This window comes from Lissotriton helveticus, chromosome 3_1, assembly GCF_964261635.1.
Source record: "Lissotriton helveticus chromosome 3_1, aLisHel1.1, whole genome shotgun sequence".
NCBI lineage: Eukaryota > Metazoa > Chordata > Amphibia > Caudata > Salamandridae > Lissotriton > Lissotriton helveticus.
This window is the reverse complement of record NC_136061.1, coordinates 1,244,019,914-1,244,038,586: the sequence shown is the minus strand read 5'-3', so window position 1 is coordinate 1,244,038,586 and position 18,673 is coordinate 1,244,019,914. Positions and strand designations below refer to the sequence as shown.

General features: G+C 47.0%; 1 protein-coding gene across 12 annotated transcripts in view; it reads left to right on the top strand.

Moving 5' to 3' along the window:
• The window catches only part of PUM1 (pumilio RNA binding family member 1), a 993,892-nt gene that overhangs the window by 339,902 nt on the left and 635,317 nt on the right, over nucleotides 1-18,673 (top strand). For all 12 annotated transcript variants that reach the window (XM_078681891.1, XM_078681883.1, XM_078681895.1 and 9 more), the window contains 2 exons: nucleotides 15,873-16,048; nucleotides 17,547-17,713. In XM_078681891.1, coding sequence (XP_078538017.1) covers nucleotides 15,873-16,048; nucleotides 17,547-17,713 — 343 coding nt within the window. The remainder of the gene's footprint in view (nucleotides 1-15,872; nucleotides 16,049-17,546; nucleotides 17,714-18,673) is intronic.

Genomic DNA, 18,673 nt, shown 5'->3' with positions numbered 1-18,673 from the left:
AAGCACAGCAGAAGTTGCCATCAACAACTGACGCAGATGATCGACAGGCTTATTACAGAAACATGTCTTCACATTACGGTGTCAATCCCACCGAAAGGCCTTGTACATAGTACCTGGGGGAAGCACACACCATACTATGGCTGGCTTCGGACAAATGTAATTTGCCAGCAATCTGCCAAGGTTATCAATGTGACAGCACTCTTCATAAGAGCAGGCTGGCTACACGTGCCCTGGTTAATTTTACCATTAACATCATGGCCGTTTTCAAAACTATAATTCAACATAAAATCAGAAATGTCACTCGAGAGCTTGCCACACATTTGGCCAGTCTGCACTTATTTCGCTCGAGCCATAGTGTTAGGCTTGTTTACTAGCCAAGAAAATGCTCTTACGTATAACTCATAAGTGCTAGCTTTTTGCCTCATTTATGTATTTTCCAAAACTTTAGTAATAAAAAAATACTACCTGTACCTTTCACAAGTACAGCTACTGAAACCTAGAAACAATCCAGACAATAGCAGGAAATGAAGAAAAACGCCCTGCCCATTTGATGTTAAAAGGCTGATTGGTTAACGAAAATGACCAAGCAAAACCCACCCGTCCCTTTCAGAGAGCTACCTTCGACCTCGTCTTATTTTTAGGTGCTTTACGTTGCACACAGCATCACATGACATGATGCAACTGCTAGAATGAAAACTGCCTCTTGAAATCAGAAGCACGCTAAAGGGGGAAACAGTAGTGAAAGGACACGTGCTCGGTGTGTAAAATGTATTTAGGACTCGATGCGTATATATTTAAAAAAAAAATCAAAACATCTGTGCTTAATTCTCAGTTGTTTACATACAAAAAAGGAGCAAAACTGAGTGAAGTTGGGCTTCAATACTACACATTTTCCGTTACTTGGAAATTTTAGAATATGTAAAAATATAAGCCAGCTTGCCATTCCCTCTTCCCCGCCACCACGTATGTTATGAAAACTGAGACTGGTATAAAAAATCGGAGCATTCAGTGGAGGCTGGTAGGGGACAGGGGGGTGGGGGGTGGGAGGTTGCTAGAAAAACAAGACGGAGGGAAGGAAGAGAAGGGGAGGGGGGAGGAGAGGAGAAAAGCGACACGGCGGGCAGGGGAGGGGGCGGAGCGGTGAGAGCCAAAATTACAGAAATGCAGCTTTCCAAAAGCAATGGACGAAGTGCTGCAGAACTGGAAGGTGCCGGAGCCGCACTCTAATGCACATTAGGACTGGAAGGAGAAAAGGGTAACTTCTCACGAGCCCAGTTACTTTCACAGAAAAATCGGAACATTCAGTGGAGGCTGGTAGGGGACGTGGGGGTGGGGGTTGGATTGGGTGCTAGGAAAACAAGACGGAGGGAAGGCAGAGAAGGGGAGGGGGAGGAGAAATGCGACACGGCGGGCAGGGGAGGGGGCGGAGCGGGGAGAGCGGCGATGAGGGTGTGAAGCAGCAGGGGCCTTTGAAGTGAAGCTAAGCTTCACTTCAAAGGTGTGGGAGGAGTGCTGCTGGGGAACAGATGGCGATTTAATGATGTGCGCGCGCATTGTAGGTCAATGCGCTTGCGCAGTGACCTAAAAGCGCACGGGCACAGCATCAAATCGCCAGTCAATCGTCAGTCTAGGTAAAGCTTATTTAAGCCCCTATAGTCTCGCTCTGCTCGATGCGCATGCGCATTGAGAGGCGAGACCTAAAAAGGAGAGTGGTTTTCCAGCATCTCTGCAGACAGGCCCCTGATATGGTACTTATTTGCTGAGTTCACACTGTAGGTGTCTTCAGATAGGTCCATATAGGTCTGTGGCCCATGCCGAATTAACAAATGGCTCTAGAGTGGTGGGAATCCTTATGAGGAACTCTCCCCCGTCCCCTGCCCATTTTAGGTCACTAAGTAATGGAAGGACTCAGCTGGATCCGTTGGGCTAAAGGGGATGTGGATCCGACAATCCCTTCTCATCCTCAATATCTACGCCCCCCAAGCTCCAACGCAGAGTCCTGAAGGAGATATACCACATACCATGGGAGTCTGATGCCACTAGATATATCATAGGGGAGTTTTTAATGATGTCAAGGACGGTGATAAGTCCACCCCCGAACTGACATATCCCACCCAACACCGCTCGCACAATTTGTACACTAGGCCTGACGGACATTTGGGGACTAAAGCACCCGACCACTCAACATTACTCCTATTATTTCCAGGACCCATGGGAATTTCACCCAGATAGATTACATACTCGCCCCCACTGGTGAAAGCACTGCCTTAACTTTAGCTGAATACTTGGCACAGGGTATAATCGGACCACTCCCCTCTCAGCTACTCTAGGGCAGGTGGGAAAGAGCAGAGGCATCCCCCCAGCAACTTAGTGCATGGGAACTGCAGAATAAAGAAGTGATGAGGGGGCAGAGGAATTATTCTAAAAATTATTTTACCAAGAAGACACAGTTACCCTATGGGAAGCTTAAAAGTCAGTGTTCCAAGACGGTGCACAAAACTTTGTGGTACAGGTAAAATGAAAATGGGTCAGAAGAATAGAAATGCTGGAACGTGAGATTGCAGAAAGGAAATTTGCAGATAAGTGGATACTTGAAGGAGGGAGGAATATAATATGTTCAGCCAAGAAGCAAAAACACACTCTGGGTTAACAGGAGTTATACGAAGTGGGGGAAAAAAATCAGGCTGCCTTATGGCCCAGCATGGCAAGTAGGATAAGGACTCGATGGGTGGGCGAAATTCTTCCGGAAGACGTCTATAGGCTTAATACTGTTTGAGCAGTAGTCCCAAGAAATTGCATGTTACTACAAACGGCTGTACGAGAGGTGTCTGCTCACCTCCACCCTTGCTATGGCCGAATTTCTACAAGAACTACATCTCATAGCTCTTACTAGGGAAGGTATGGCACTGGAAGAGGAATTCTCCTTGGCAGAACTCCATTACGCCATCGCTCCCATGCCCAGTGGAAAAGTTATGGGACCCAACAGGTAACCAACAGCGCTCTACAGGGGACTGTATTCAACTGCCATCCCACACATGCTCAACGTTTAAAAGGGCTCTTATGGATAAGGCAATTACGGCTGTTCTCCACCATGCCACTACAGTGGTAATTCCAAAGCAGGGTAAATCTAAAAATCTCTGCGACTCCTACAGACCAATTTCTCTCAAAAATAGCAACAAAGGTATTGACCAAAATACTTGACTATTGCCTGGTAAAAGTAATCTCCACATTTTTGCATGTAGATCAGACCGGGTTTATGCCACAGAGGACCACTTGACCAAACCTATGGAGACTACACACTTAACTAAATGTGGTAAGACACACCGGAACCACTCACTATATTGTTCCTGGATGAAGAGGAAGTGTTCAACTCCACTGATTGGACATACCTCCCCCATATACTCAGTGTTCAGGTTTGGACCACAGTTCCACAGCTAGCTTGCCCTACTCTACGAGGAGACAAATGCGACAGTTAAAGTTAACAGGGCAGGGTCGCCCCTGTTCTACCTGGGATTCAGTGCTAGGCAAGGATGTCCCTTTTCATCTCGGCTCTTGGCTCTTTGGAGTTTTTTTTATTTTTTATATAGCTCGAACTAGAACCGAACCGAATCCGTTATCAGAGCGCTTTACATAGCACCAGTTACGTTACGTTTACATAGCACCAGTTACTTTCATTTTTTTTTTTTTTTTTTTAGGCACGGGGAGATTAAGTGATTTGCCCAGAATCACAGGGGGTTATTGGCGTCGTTACCGAGACTCGAACCCAGATCCCCAGGTCCGAGGTCGAGCGCCTTAGCCGTTAGGCCACCCCCTCTCCCCTTTGTACTGAACCTTGGCAGGCTGGTTTAAAGAGATTCCCTGAGGTTATGGGGCAGGGTGCAAAACATGTCACTAAGTGGATGATACCCTTTTGTATCTTTCAAACCCTAAAATGACCATCCCGGCAGCACTGTCCGTTTTCCAGGCCTTTGAGAAATATTAAGAATACAGGATAATTTGGGGAAATCAATACTATTCTCTGAGGGCCCGTGGAGTACACCAGGTGACACTTATTGGAGCCTCAAAGTGCAGACGTTGGGGCTTACATACGTGGGGCTAGAGATAACCCCTGATAAGACGCAGTTCCTGATGAAACAAACTAGATTGGATCATTCAAAATTATAAGGTAGCTGCCAAATGATGGAGAGGGCTACCAATGGGGAGAGCTATCATTTTTAAAATGATTACGCTGCTTTATTATATGTCCTACAAGACACGCCATTTAGCATCCCTGCATCTCTTTTTGATAAGAAAGACAGAATCACACGTACTCTCCTAGAGGACTGGAGGCATGCTCGAGGCATGCTCTACATAGCCCACAGGACTGGAGGCATGCTCTACATAGCCCACAAATACTTTAATCGCTCAACCTATAATGGTGGTATTGCAATGCCGACATCCGGGTGTACTAGTGGGCGGCACAGATGCAGACAACTAACGAATGGGGTTCACCCCAAGGTCCAGCAATGAGACTAGGGTTAGAGCACCTCTTTCTCATACACTGTGTCCATGATGCGGCCAGCAGGAGGCAGTTGCAGCAACCCACCCAGATGACACTTGAAACCTGGTACAAGGCATCAAAACACTTGGGACGGCAGGGAAACCAGATTAAACACACTGCTATGGATTGGGAATGTACATGGGGAAGGTGGAAAAGTATCCAGATATCCTCAGTGAGATAATAAAGGGATATGCATGTTAGGATACATGGTATATCTGAGGGGAGTGAAATCATTTGAGACTCTCCAATGGGAATCCCAACTGAATCACATGCAAAAAAAAACAAAAAAAAAACAGGTACTCAAGACTGCACTATGCTCTGCAGGCTTAAGGCATCACCTGGAAATCAATCCCCGATAGCAGCCGCCTGGAAGGCACCATATTAGAAGCAGAAATAACCAGCAAAGTGGAACCCCATATAACCTGTGTTATCATTAATTACAAACCAGACACACTTACTCGACTCAGGGTGACTTGAGAACAGTATTTGGGGCCAGTGCTTAATTTGAGCTGGTGCTTTCAGGTGCTCAGCACCAGCACTTCTTTCACAGGGCCGGGGCTGCATTTTCCGACCCTGCAGGTGGTGGTCTCAATATTAATTGTTCAAATTAAAAAGAATAACATACATTGCAGGGTGACTGGCTGGTAAATGTTGATAGACCAGCATATGCCTGTCAAGGTAAGCATGATTGTGTATCACCACGTTAGTGATGATGTCATCACGCCGATCACAAATCCAAGAAGTTATCGACAAACTATAGCTTGCATTCTATTCCTAGTCTGATGCACTGCCTGAGCCCAAGCCTCCCACTGGATAATTGTAGCTGGTGGCTGGCTTATGACGGAGTTTAGGCAAGGAAGCTGCAAGAGTGCATTTGGAACCTGGGAGTGAGGGTTCTTAAGGAAGAATAAATGAAAGGAAGTGTGGACTTTCCACTGGCTGTGTAGCCAGAGTAGCATATTCTGCAGCCCTGAATTGCTGCTATCCTCAACGTGCTCGATGCGGCTGTGGCCTAACAACTTTTGTACGCCATGGCGTCACCTATAGAATCTGTGCGCTGGTCCCCAGCATGGTAATTGCCGAGCGTGTGTGAGTTCAGTAGGCACCACAGCCATACTTACTGGCATTGGCAGCATTACGGCTGGGGACAATGCATGTGCTGTAGCAGGCAGGGTCACAGCAAGCTGAGCAGTGGATGCCGATGCCGTTGCCGTCCCCGGACCTACTAATTACAGGCAGCACTAGCAGTGACATCACCTGCTGTGCTTGAGCAGCCGTCTGTTCCATAATAAACCCAGTCATACTGCACTGATTAATATATGAAAAAAAGCATTTTCATTTGGTGTAGATTTTGTTTATGCTCTCAGTGTAGGTCAGAAAGTAAAACATGCCATCTTCCACTTCTTTAGGAATGACAACAGGGAAACGCAGAGTTCAAAAGAGCAGGGCATGTACAGGCTGACGACAAGGGTCACAGGCAGCAGCAGTGGTATAGATGAGAGAGAGAGGAGGAGTAAATAGGAGAAAGAAACGAGAGGAGAGAGATGACGGAGCTAAGTAGAAGAAAAGGAGAGCAAATCATATGCAAAGAGAAAGCAGCCATGATGTGAAGAAGAGAGCATTAAGAAGAGAGAAGATGCAATGAAAGGATGTAGAGGACAGGACAGAGGAAAGAAAACAGACAAATGATAATACGGAGACACAGCTAATCACTGCTAGAAGAGTGATAGTAAAGAGCCAATATTGAGGGGGGAGAGAGAGCAGAGCATGGATAAAAGTGAAGAGTTAAAAGGGCAGGGCTAGAATAAATAGAGGGCAAATCAGAAATACAGGGAATAAGGTAACACACCAGGTGTGACAAAGATGATAGAAAACAATTAGAGAGGTGAGAGGATAGACTCTTAGAGCAAAGACTTAGGGGACAGACAACAGATCAAGGTTAGAAGATAGAGACAGAGGCAGTGAGTGTGTTGAAAGTGGGGCTCACCAGAGGAAGAAATGAGCTGTGGCCTCCGTGGCAACATTTTCAGCACCTGCACTTCTATTTTTTTACAAATTAAGCACTGTAAGGCATGCAGATCTCTAACACAATGTTAGGAAATCTGTGTTTCAACACAAACTGCCTAATGCTGGAGCGTTGTTCTTCAGAGTAGCATAGTACATTTTCCACATGGCTGATCCCTTCCGTCTGGCAGATTGATCTGGTACACTTGGAGAAGTTCCACAACTGGGTTGGTGATGGAGACTGCTCTGTAGATCTTCAAAAGTGTTGTTGTTTCTCTGAGGAGTTCAGTGACCGGCTTCTGTGCTAGAGCATGCTAGTCACACAAGTTAAATCTCTGGTGGACGAACCACAACCCCATGACAATCTGCCACGCCAGCAATTCAGCTCCTGTAGAGTCCGCTCGTTCAACCTCTCCTCCTTAGGCTTCTGCTACAAGGCAGGCACTTCTTCCTCCAAATCAGACTCCAGGTTCCCTCGCCTCTGGGGAAACACTTCCTGGGAAACTGGTTATTGTAGACACTAGCTCCTGTGTTGCAATAGGCATCAGGGTACTTTTGAAGTACTACCTAATCAGTAAGAGTGAACTTGAAACTGTAACAAGTTAGCCATCATCTCCCCCTATTACACTGGGATGGCAAACGGGATGTGGATTCTATATCAGGACCGGAGGCTCCGATTATGCTTTTCTCTTTTCTTTAATGTATTACCATTTTTTTCAGCAGCCAGAAAAGCTATACTTTCATCGTTTTCCTCCATAAAATACGGGAAACAATGAAAAAAACATCATTAAACAGAACAAAACCCAGATCGGACTACAACTCCCATGATCCTCCGGGGCATTGTCCATACAAGTCCTTCAACAGTGTCCATGCATCCTACATAGCCCCCATGTCCTAGCTGTCCTTCCTCTTTCTTCGCTGCTTACGCAGCCAGTTAAGTGATTTTTTTCCTTCCTTGATTGTTTAGAGCCCGAGGTGTTGACCGGTGACCGCAAACGCCTGGGGGGGGGGGGTCCCGGAACGTTATTTGTAGTGTTGTTGCGGGGTATTTCATTGCGGGCTCAACTGTGTTTCCTTTCACAGATTCCCCTATCGGCCGCGAGAGCGCTCCTCACGCGGCCGTGTCCCATTTGATTTGCGGTGTTGCATTTCACTGCCGGGGTGCTCTCCGGTCTCGTTGGTCGCACAGCGTGGATCTGAGGAGCCGCGCTGTGAGTGAGCCGCGAGACCCTTATCCCCAAGCCGGCTCACCGTAACACCCTTCTTTAAGGGTCGGTATTGCCAGTTTTTCTTCTTCATTTCTTAGAACGCCCCGGCGGGTGTCCGTATTGCGGTTATACCACGTCTGCCTCCTACGGGCTTATTTCATTCCTGGGCACCGTCAGAGCGCGGTGGGAGGTGGGAGGAGGCCTGGTCCTGGGTGAGGGCCTAGCGCGCTTGGGCTTTGGTGCTCGCCCGACGTGCAGTAATGCTGCTGCCCCAAAAACCTTGCAGTCCTAAGGTCTGCCTATATTTTTTCCCTTAGGAGACACTCCTTGCAGTTGTACTTGCACCTGCTGCCTGACTCCTTATTGTTATAAATTTCACCATGGAGCAGGATGATGTCTATGTTGAGGAGGTGGCGGAATACATCCCTTACGATGACGCCTTTTTTGAGGCAGTAGACTCTTCTATTTATAGGTGTGTGAACGAGGTAGTGGGTCCCATGGAGCAGTGCCTCTCAGAGCTCATTGTTCAGGAGTGCGCCAAGCTGGCGCAGGCACGTTCTGAGGTCCCTGCACAGGTCCCTTCAGAAGCCCCATTGCAGGCCCCTATGGCTATCCCTACAGGGGAGGGTTCCCCGCCCCCGAAGAAAGCTTGTAATGAGGGTGGCCCCGGGGAAGCCCCAGTGGTTGCTAAAGGTGCGTTTGAGTGTTTAAGTAATGCATTCTTAGCGCGCACATCCCCGCCATCTCCTGGTCAGTTTACGGGCACCTAGTCCGTTCCGCCTCCCCCTCCGGACTCCCCTGATACCAATGGGGACTCCCCGGAGGATTCGGATGATGATGCGGGGTCTTCGCGGTCCTGGCTTCCGGCTGGCTCTTCCGTCTCTCTACCGCAGGACAGTTCAGGCATGCTGGACCCGGGTGAAATTATTCATCCTCGGTCGGCAGCCTGGGCCCCTGGGGAGAGGGTGGCTAAGTTTGTGTCCGGCCACCTCCGCAAGCCCCTAGAGAAAGAGGCGAGGGGTTGCCTGCGGTCTGAATGTCGACGCCCTACTTTGAAAGGGAAGGTGGCCTGTACACCGGAGCTTGACTCCAAGATGGCGACCTTCCTGGCCAAATATATTAAAGACCCACGGAAGGGGATAGACAGGTCATGGCGCTCATGCCAAGATAAATTGCTGGACGCCATAGGTCCGCTAACAAAAATCGTGGACATGGCGGAGGAGGCCAAAGATTCGGGTGCCACCATTTCCCCGAAGGTCCTGTCCAATTGGGCGCAGCGCCCCATAATATTCTTAGGCAATGCTAATCGTGCCTTATCGTCGTCGATCCCTACTAATTAAGTTGGACCCTAAATTAGGGGACCTGGCTTCCACGGAGGCAGGGGCTGTGGCGCAAGTGGGGCTCTTTGGAGATCCCTTTGTGAAAGAGCTAGGGAAGTTTGTGGCCACTTTCAACTCGCTGGACAAGGCTCAGTCCAACATCAAGAGGGTCTTCCAGCCTCGGATTTCTCAAGGGGCCGGTCGCGGTAGGAGCCGTGCGACCGGCCGTGGCGCGCATTCTGGTCCCGGCAGGGGACAAGGCTCCGAATGTGGCCAATATTCCACCAGCACCACCTACTCTGAATTCTACCCCACGAGAGGACCGATTCAGAGGCCGCGGCTTTAGGAACAACTCCAACGGAGGAAATAATTCCGGCAAGTGTTTGGCCGTCGTCACATCTTTGTATCGGGGGCAGCTGGCGCATTTCCAAGACGCTTGGGCAGCCATTACGACAGACATGTGGGTTCTGCAAACTATCCAAGGGTTTCATATAGAGTTCTACGATACCCCTAGTCAAGAATTCCGCCCTCGCCCCATTTCTTTCTCCGCTGCGGATACCCAGTTGGGTGACTAAGAGGTCTCCGCTTTACTCTGCAAAGAGGCCATCTGTCGTTCACAGCTACACCCTCGCGGTTTTCTCAGCAATGTGTTTCTAGTGGACGAAACAGATGAGGGCCGCCGGCCAGTCATCAACCTGAAGGAATTCAACTCCTGGTTGGTGTAATGATATTTCAAGATGGAGGGCATTCATCTGCTCAGGGATATCCTCCTTCCAGCCGACTGGATGGTACGCCTGGACCTCAAGGATGCGTACTTGGTGGTACCCATCCATCCACCACACCGGCGTTTCCTCCAGACCTGCTGGAAGGACCAGGTATACGAGTTCACCGCCCTTCCAATCGGTCTTTCTTCGGCACTGTGGTGTTTAACGAAGGTACTTCATCCGTATCTGCCTGATCGTCTATTTGGACGACATCTTGATCATGGCTTAATGTCCCAGGACTTTGTCAGTGCATCTTCAGCAAGCGGTGACGCTTTTGCAAGATCTGTGGTTTGTGATCAACAGGGACAAGTCTATTTTGACACCGTCACAGAGCTTAACTTTTCTGGGCTTTGTCGTGGACTTGGTCAGGGCTTCCTTGAGCTTGCCGTCCCGAAAAATGTCCAAGATTCGACACGAGTTACGTCAGACGTTCTCCAGACCTTCGGTCTCCCTCAGGCAGATTGCCAGGGTGGTGGGGCTTCTATCCTCGTACATCCAGGCAATCTTCCCGGTTCCCCTGCATTATCGAGCCATGCAGCAATTAAAAGCGTCTAATCTCCGAAAGGGGTTGCCTTATGAGCATATGGTACCCATTTTGGCAGAAGTAAAGGAGGAGATGGCATGGTGGCTCACCCAAATGGAGGCATGGAACGGTCGAGCGATTTTTGGCTCAGTTCCAGATTTGGTCATAAAGTCCGACGCCAGTCGGGATGGGGCGCTCGCTGCGGAGACTTCTCCACAGCCGGCGTCTAGTCGTCCGAAGAACAGAGATTGCACATCAATTGCCTGGAGCTCCTGGCGGGGTACTTCGCTGTCAGGTGTTGGACGAGGGACCAGGTACAGCCTTGTGTCCTCCTAAAGATGGGCAACATCTCAGCGGTCCGTTATGTCAATCATCTGGGGGGGCCCTCGGGCTCAAGCCTTCGCGAATCTGGCGGAGGATTTTTGGGAGTACTGCCTAGCACATCATATCTCGGTAACGGCAGAGTACCTCCCGGGACAGGCCAATCAGGTGGTAGACTGGAACTCGAGGTATCTGGTCGATTCCAGTCAATGGAAGTTGGATCTGGTGGTCTTAAGGTGGCTGTCCAGTCTATGGGGGCCATTCACAATGGATCTCTTTGTGTCACGCCTGTATCAACTCCCACGCTTCTTCAGTTGGAGGCCGGACCCTCTCGCGGAGGCCACGGATGCTTTCTTGCAGGAGTGGCGTATGGAAAAGGGTTATGCGTTCCCTCCTTTCTCCATGATCGTGCGGACGGCAGCCCAGGTCGGTAGACCGAGGGCGGAGTTGGTGGTGACACCATTCTGGAGCTCTCAAGTTTGTTTTCCGATTCTTCTGGAACTTTCTTGGGATTTTCCAATCCTACTCCCCCTGTTTCCTCCCCCCCCCCTCCTGAGTCCCAGTGGGGAATGTCCTCACCTAGTCACTGAGAGGGGACTCCATCTCATGGCGTGGCGGCTTTCCGGAAACATTGGATGCTCCCAGGCCTTTCGGGACCGGCTGAGGAGCTCTTGTCCAAGGCCTGGGCAGACAGCACATCTAAACGCTATCGCTCTGCCTGGGCGAAGTGGGGGCGTTGGTATCTTCGGGGTTTGGATGCCTTGGTCGCCTGAGTTGTTCCAGTCCTGAATTATTTGGCAGAATTGGCAACGTCATCTATTAATGCGGTCCGCTCAGCAATTTCCGCGGCTCACTGCCTGGCCGACTGATCACCCTTGTAAATGTAAATGTAAATGTAGTTGAGCTTATATAGCGCACAGCTACCCGCAGTGGGTTTCCCGGCGCTTGCTTAGGGAACCCTTCCTGGTATTCCCCTGTGAGATAGCAGGGTATCCACAAGGTGAAAGTCAGGCATCCCGCCGCGAGGGGCCGTTGTGGAGATTAAGCAAGCTATTGCCCAGAGTCGCAGAGTGTGAACCCGTGAGTCGAGGAGGCACCGGAGCGAGAATTATCGAGTCCTTGAACCCTGGTCCAGGACCGATCTCAGCTTCCGGGTCTGCTGCCTCTAACCCCTGAGCCACACTTCTCCACTGGGGGAGCATTCCTTTGTCTGCAAGCTGTTGAGGGGTATTCGACTCTCGTTACCTCCTGAGCTGCGTTATTCTGCCTTATGGGACGCCAATTTGGTCTTGAATCTTTTTATTTCATAGCAACAGAATAGTTACCTCTCTTTGAAGGAGCTTTCTGCCAAATTGGCCATGCTTTTGTTTCTGGTGTCTTGTCGAAGGGTGTCTGATGTTCGTGCTCTGGACGTTTCAGCGCAAGTTTTTTCACCGGATGGTGTGACGTTTACGGTGGGCCGCAGGACTAAGTCCTTGACCTGGTCCATTTCGTATTCTGCGTTCTTGGACAGTCCCAAGTTGTGTGGTTAATTGTCTAAGGCTTACGAAGACCTTACTCAAGATTTGCGCCCTCCGGGCGAACGGCAACTTCTAATTGCTTTGCGAAAACCGCATAGAGCAGTCTCCTCCCCCACCATTGCCCGGTGGGTGCGTTGGGTCATGCAAGATGCGGGTATTGACACAAAGCAGTACGGTGCTCATTCAGTCAGAGGCGCAATGGCTTCTAAGGTCTTCTCTTTGGGAGCACGTTTGGAAGATATGATTCGAGCGGCGGACTGGTCCTAGGATTCTACCTTTAAGAGGTTTTACTTTAAACCAGTCTTGGACGTTGCTCAGTTGGTGGCAAGTAAGGTTTGAACTAGCATAATCGAAGCCTCCGGTACTGACATAGAATCGAAATTTGCCTAGCATAAGTAACGGTAAGGTACAATTCTATTAAGGACACAGAGGCGAGGATTATCCCACCAGTTGCACGCCGGTGGGAACCCACCTGTATGGGAGTAAGTACCCTTTTTTGATCTCCAGCCTTTAAAGAAGTGTTAGAATCCTGATTTGTCCTGTAGTAGGTTCTTGCTTGAATCAGTTGTCCGTAAAGTGCCTTACGCTATCTTTGTCTGTTCTAGGACATGATGGTGCTAAGCAGAATCAATGAACCTGAATCAATAAACCTGTATCAATAAACCTGTTTCGTGATGGGCGCGAAGAAAGTGGAAGGACAGCTAGGACACGGGGGCTATGTAGGATGCATGGACACTGTTGAAGGACTTGTATGAACAATGCCCCGGAGGATCATGGGAGTTGTAGTCCGATCTGGATTTTGTTCTGTTTAATGGGTTTATTTTGTTTCCCTTATTTTATGGAGGAAAACGATGAAAGTATAGCTTTTCTGGCTGCTGAAAAAATGCTAATACAATAAAGCGAAGAGAGAAAAGCATAATCCTCGCCTCCGTGTACTTATAGAATTGAAAATTACCGTTACTTATGCTAGGCAAATTTCGATTCTCTGGCTGGTATTTTAGGACTGGTTCAGTCAGTAGAACAGAATTGGCCATGTGTCCTTCTCACACTGTTTTCCATACTTGTCCTGTCTTGCGTGATGCCCTTTAGAGCAAGATTGTCTCCAAGTCCGAGCACCTACAGGTGAGGCGCAAACAAGTTGAGAGCACTCTGCACCAGACTATCAGCAGCTACACCCGACATTCAGGAAGAAAGACAAAAGGAGCTCCCCCTTCTGAAAGCACATTTAACACTCCGACAACAGGAACTATATTCACACCCTTCCTCTCTACCATAACCCAGGTGGCAGTCTCAAGAGGACTAATCAGCAGCTCTCTCTATCAGAAAGGATTCGCATCCCAGATGATGACACTGGACACGTAATGTGACACCAATGATCCCTTGCGGAGTTTTTTCCTGTCTTTTCCTTTTTGAGATCATCCAAGTGTTAACCGTTCATGCTGCATTTCGAATCTGCTTTCCATTTAAACCTTTCTGTTGATCTGTTGTACTATAGTTTTCGAGGACTTGAGATTTGGAGTGCTCATACATTTAGGAACACTCCGTTTTAGAGACTTCTGACTTTTTTATTAACACTGCCAGTGCACCGATCAGCTCTCTCTGCCTTGTCTCCAGGATCGTGGTGATGAAAGGAGGTTGTTGAGGCATGATCCAGCCACAGAGTGTTTCAAATGCCTAGATTGAGCATGTCTGAGAGGCGTAGTTTAACTGTGATTTCCAGACACAAGCACAATGCACTTTATTTATCAGATTTACTGTGCTTACCTCAGGCATCATAATATATCTGCTAAAAGGTAGCTGCCAAGGTGCACATCTGTGTCTCTGAAGCCAATGAAATGCCACGCATAGGAGCAGAACTCCAGCTTTTTAGAGACCTGTGTTTCCAGTCCAATCAAGAAGCTGGGAGAGGGATTGAGATGGGTTTTCCTATTTTCATTCTTGCCCTTCGCTCCTCTGTCTGGGTCCTTGTTTGGAATCATGGCTGGCTGGTTCCAATGCCGAGCAGCAGATTCTTGCTCTGTGGCTTCCATGGAACCTCAGAGTTGCCAGTTAAATAAGCAAGATAAGTAAATAAAATTAACTGCAGTTATTTCACTGTGTGTGTTTGTGAATGATTGAGAGTGAATGGTTGAGAGCGAATGGGATTGAGTTAGTGTTTGAGTGTCTATAAGAGTGAAAGTGAGTGAGAATCGGAGATTGAGAATGTGTATTAATAAGTGAGAGAGTACAAGGCAATGAGTGAAGGAGTAGGAGTTTTAGAATGATTGATTGATTGGAGGTTGAGAGGAAGTGTGAGTCAGGGATGTAGCTATCAATCATTCAGCTGATGAAGTTGCACCAGGGCCCAGTCAGTGAGCGTGGTAGTGAGAATAAGAACCAGTGAGTATAATTACATTGTGTTTGAATAATAGTATTAGTATGAGTGGTACTGAGCAAAAGAGAGAATGTGAGTTTGTATGTGAGGGGAAGAGAGTAAAAGAGTGTGAGTGAGGCAAAGTTTGAGGGGAAAAAAAGGGGAGAACTTATGGCCAATATTACGCTTCACCGCTTTAAACGATTACCTGCCACTGCCTCTGTCACTGCGGAGGGCTCGCTTGGTGTGCCCCTTCAGGTCCAGCACCAGTCTCATGTCAAGTTGAGGCTCTGGCTTTATTGCACATATTAGATTAGCATGAGGCCGGGACGAAATGCAGAAACTGTGTAGCACATACTCAATTGGACGCACAGGGTAGCTAGACCCAATTGTACATCTTGTAGTTGACATTCCCGTCCCACCACATTCTGACTAATGACAAATGTGTCCAGTTTTTTGGCTTCGTTTCAGAGGAGAGTCATAACAAAAGTGACATTTTGGGAGAGAAATTTTCAAGGTGACAAGCCATACAGGCCTACTCTTTTCTAGACAGTTGTTTTTGAAGTAGAGTTGTCTTGATTAGTACCAGAACTGGACAAACTGCATCATGCAACCAGTTACACATGTTCTGCTTCACAATAAACCTTCTGAAGTCAATTACTTTACTCACTCACCAGAAATCGCTACTGCTAAATTGGTGGTTCCTTGGACAACAGAGTTGATTCTGGCATTGTAAAATATTGTTCCTCTTTACAAGATGACTAGTTCTCTGTGAGGACGTTCACAAACTGCTCCTGCGAAACCAAAAGATCAGACGTTTGTGCCTTCAGTACAGGTTCACTTCTTACCCATTGTCTCCACTACAAGACCTGAAACAACTTTCTGAGCAAAGATTGTAGTTGTGAAATGTATTAGCTGCTTGTTTGATGATTCAGTTGTAATGTATTTCAGTATTCGATATGCTTTATATACTTTGTTGTTCGTCTAAAGTGCAGGAAGCATGCTCCCTTCCCAGCTGAGATCAGTAAATTCTTATCATTATTACCTTTTGCACAGTGTTTTGGAACTTGTGGTATTTTTTGGCCTCCATTAATGTATATATTGAGTTGAAATTTGAAGGAATTTGTGTATTTTAGTATTGAAAGCTAGTGAAACAATTCACCCTACATTGTGTCTTCTACTAGATGGTGGAGCATCTGAAGCATCACCATATGTTTTGATTGAAATTTGCCACATTCTCTTGTTACTTTTGAACAAAGTTGACTGCTGTTTTGCTGTCTGTTAATTACTTTTTTTTCTTGGGGGTACTTGTTTGTGTAGATCATTCGGTTTCCCAGCCAATCATGGTTCAAAGACGACATCAGGGGTTCCATGTTAACAGCGAGGTCAACTCTGTGCTGTCTCCGCGATCGGAGAGTGGAGGGTTGGGTGTCAGCATGGTGGAGTATGTCTTAAGTTCTTCACCTGGAGACTCCTGTCACCGGAAAGGACGCTTTGTAAGTATAATTCAGAATGGAAGTTATATTGATTGACCTGCTATAGACCAAGCTTCTCATGGTGGTTTCAATCCTTTTCCCAGCATACCAGTTACCTAAAGCTTTAAGTTGTGTTTTTAGTAGATGCTCTGCTAATATTGTAATGTAGTCCTGATGCATGTAGCAATTTTTCCTTATTTTCTACTATTTGTTAAAGTAAGCCTTTTTCTTAAAAAAAATTACATTATCCACGTAGACTTCCTAAGCCTTGAGCTTTCTTCATCCAGTGAAATTGTTTCAATGCCAGAGATTTCCTTGAGTGGGGATTCCATGTATTAAAAACAAACCACTCTAAAAGACGAAATGTGCAATCACACATACACTGTGTCTGTTTGTTTTGTGCATCATGAGGTTTCCATAAATCTTGGATCTCCAGTGAACCTATTGGAAGCTAACAGTAGCTTACGAATCCTAGTAAGTAACCCATGGACATGGCTCCTGTATGTCATTCAGAGGGTCTGGACCCAAACAGCACTTGCCCCCAGCAGAGCATGCTGGAGGCAGTGCTGATTCGCTTCAGGCCCTCTGAGTGAAAGGGAGACGAGCTGACTGAGCTCTAGGTCTGTGCACAGACATCCACGAAAACAGAACCTGCTATATGACCATTGACAAAAGAGCATAGATGTACGGTTATTGGCTGTGTTGCAGGTCCTGAGGATAAATAAATGTAATTGGTAGCCGATGAAGACTGAGTGTAGGACTGCAGGAGTACATGTTGTAGGGTGCAAGTTTAAAGCAGAAGCTTTTACCTGATAAATTATGTTAAGTGGAAAGAAGTCTTGCTGAAGTGATTTTTTGGTGCTCTGGGCCGTTGCAGGTATGATTTGATTAGTTGTAATAAAGCAACACATGCTGATAAACTGTTTTATAACTTTGCCAGTTGAGCATTGGTAGGCACTACTTGTAATCCTTGGTAGGGTGGCCACTGATGTAATTTTGCCTGTGTTCATGCAAAATAAATAATTTCTTCTGGGGCATATTTCTTCTCCAGAATGCCTTAACATCTTTGGGTGTTTCTTTGCATAACATAGTTGTAGCTGCCTCTTTTGCTTACTAGTAAAAACCGAATTCTTTCTGAAGATATTCAGTTTGAGTGTTATGTACTGTGCTTTATCAGAGTTTCTACCCCCACCTTCTAAAATAAATCAGGACAGCTTCACCTTGTTTCCTATGAAGTATCCAGTATCTGAAAGGATGAACTTGCTTATCTAGTTGGAGTATTTTAGTAGTTGCAATAGCGACGACCCTGTGACATCGTTAGTAACAGACATTACCCTTCAGGAGATTCTCCCGTAATGCCTGATTGCCCCTTTTTACCAAGAAAGACTCACTGTAGCTTATTTTGCTTGATAAATCAAACAACATGAAGTGCCATTTAATGTTAAGTTGATTCATAAAACAAACTAAAGGTGAAAATAAAGAATCACATTACTTGATTTAGCAGTTTACTTTTCCACAGGGTCCAAGAGATGGAGAAAATGATGATAATGACAAAGTGGATAAAAAAAGTAAAGGAGTTTACGATGGAGATAAATTGGGGGACCTGAAGGAGGAAGGAGATGTAATGGATAAGCCAAATGGCCTGCCTGTCCAAAATGGTATTGATACAGATGTGAAAGACTTTAGGTAAGTGCTTTTCTATGTTACTGGTCATTTGTCACATGCTGAATTCCTGTTAATGTAGCATCTTAATGCCACTGTTTGACGGTCATCTATTTGTTTGGTTTTGGGGAAAAAAATGGAGCATAATTTTGTTGATTCATTTTGCTCTAATGTAGAGGGAGAGGCACAATTTAGATGATGCAGAAACCCTTGACTGCAGGTCCACACCGGTAAACCAGCGATTTAGATGGTTTTTGGCCAAAGGTTTCTTCTTGAGCCTTTAGAGAGCCAAAACAAGGTGATGGGTGCGATACTTAAACACAGCCACTGACAATTGCTCGGGCTGCATTCCAGTTCAGTTATTCACCTTAAATGATTCCTCCTTAAGCAAATCAGTGACAACCCTGTTCCTCATTGGGCAGTCTGCCCCGAACTGCCAGGCGAGTGGCAGCTTTGTTTCCAGCATAATCCAGTTTAAAGGTACCTTTTAGTTTTATTTTCTCAAACTTAACCAAAACCAGTTCAAACTTAAAACCCAGGTGCTGCTTCTCGAGCTTTTTAATTTCATTTTTTCCATCATGCCTACCAGACATAGATTTTTTCCCTGGCCTCCCTGTTGCTCTCTTATATGCTCTGCTTTGCCCCTTCCAAAACCAGGCTTTATTTTTTCCACCCTGCTCACTCCTCTATGCCTCCCCCCCCCAATCACACCCTACCCCCAGTGGCTTCTTATTTCCTTTATTTAAATTTACTGATCCACCTCGGATCATTCAATATTTTTTTATTTAAATGGCTCTCGTGTGCTGACTCGTCAATAAATCAGGGGCTTGTAAAGTGCGGCTACTCACCCGTAAAGGTCTCAATGCGCTGGTTGGGGAGTTTGGGGTGGGGGTGCTGCTGCTCCCCCTGGGTGTAGGAGCATTCAAAGAGCCAGGTCTTGAGGTTGTTCTTGAATTGGGTCATTGACGCAGATTGCCTGAGGTG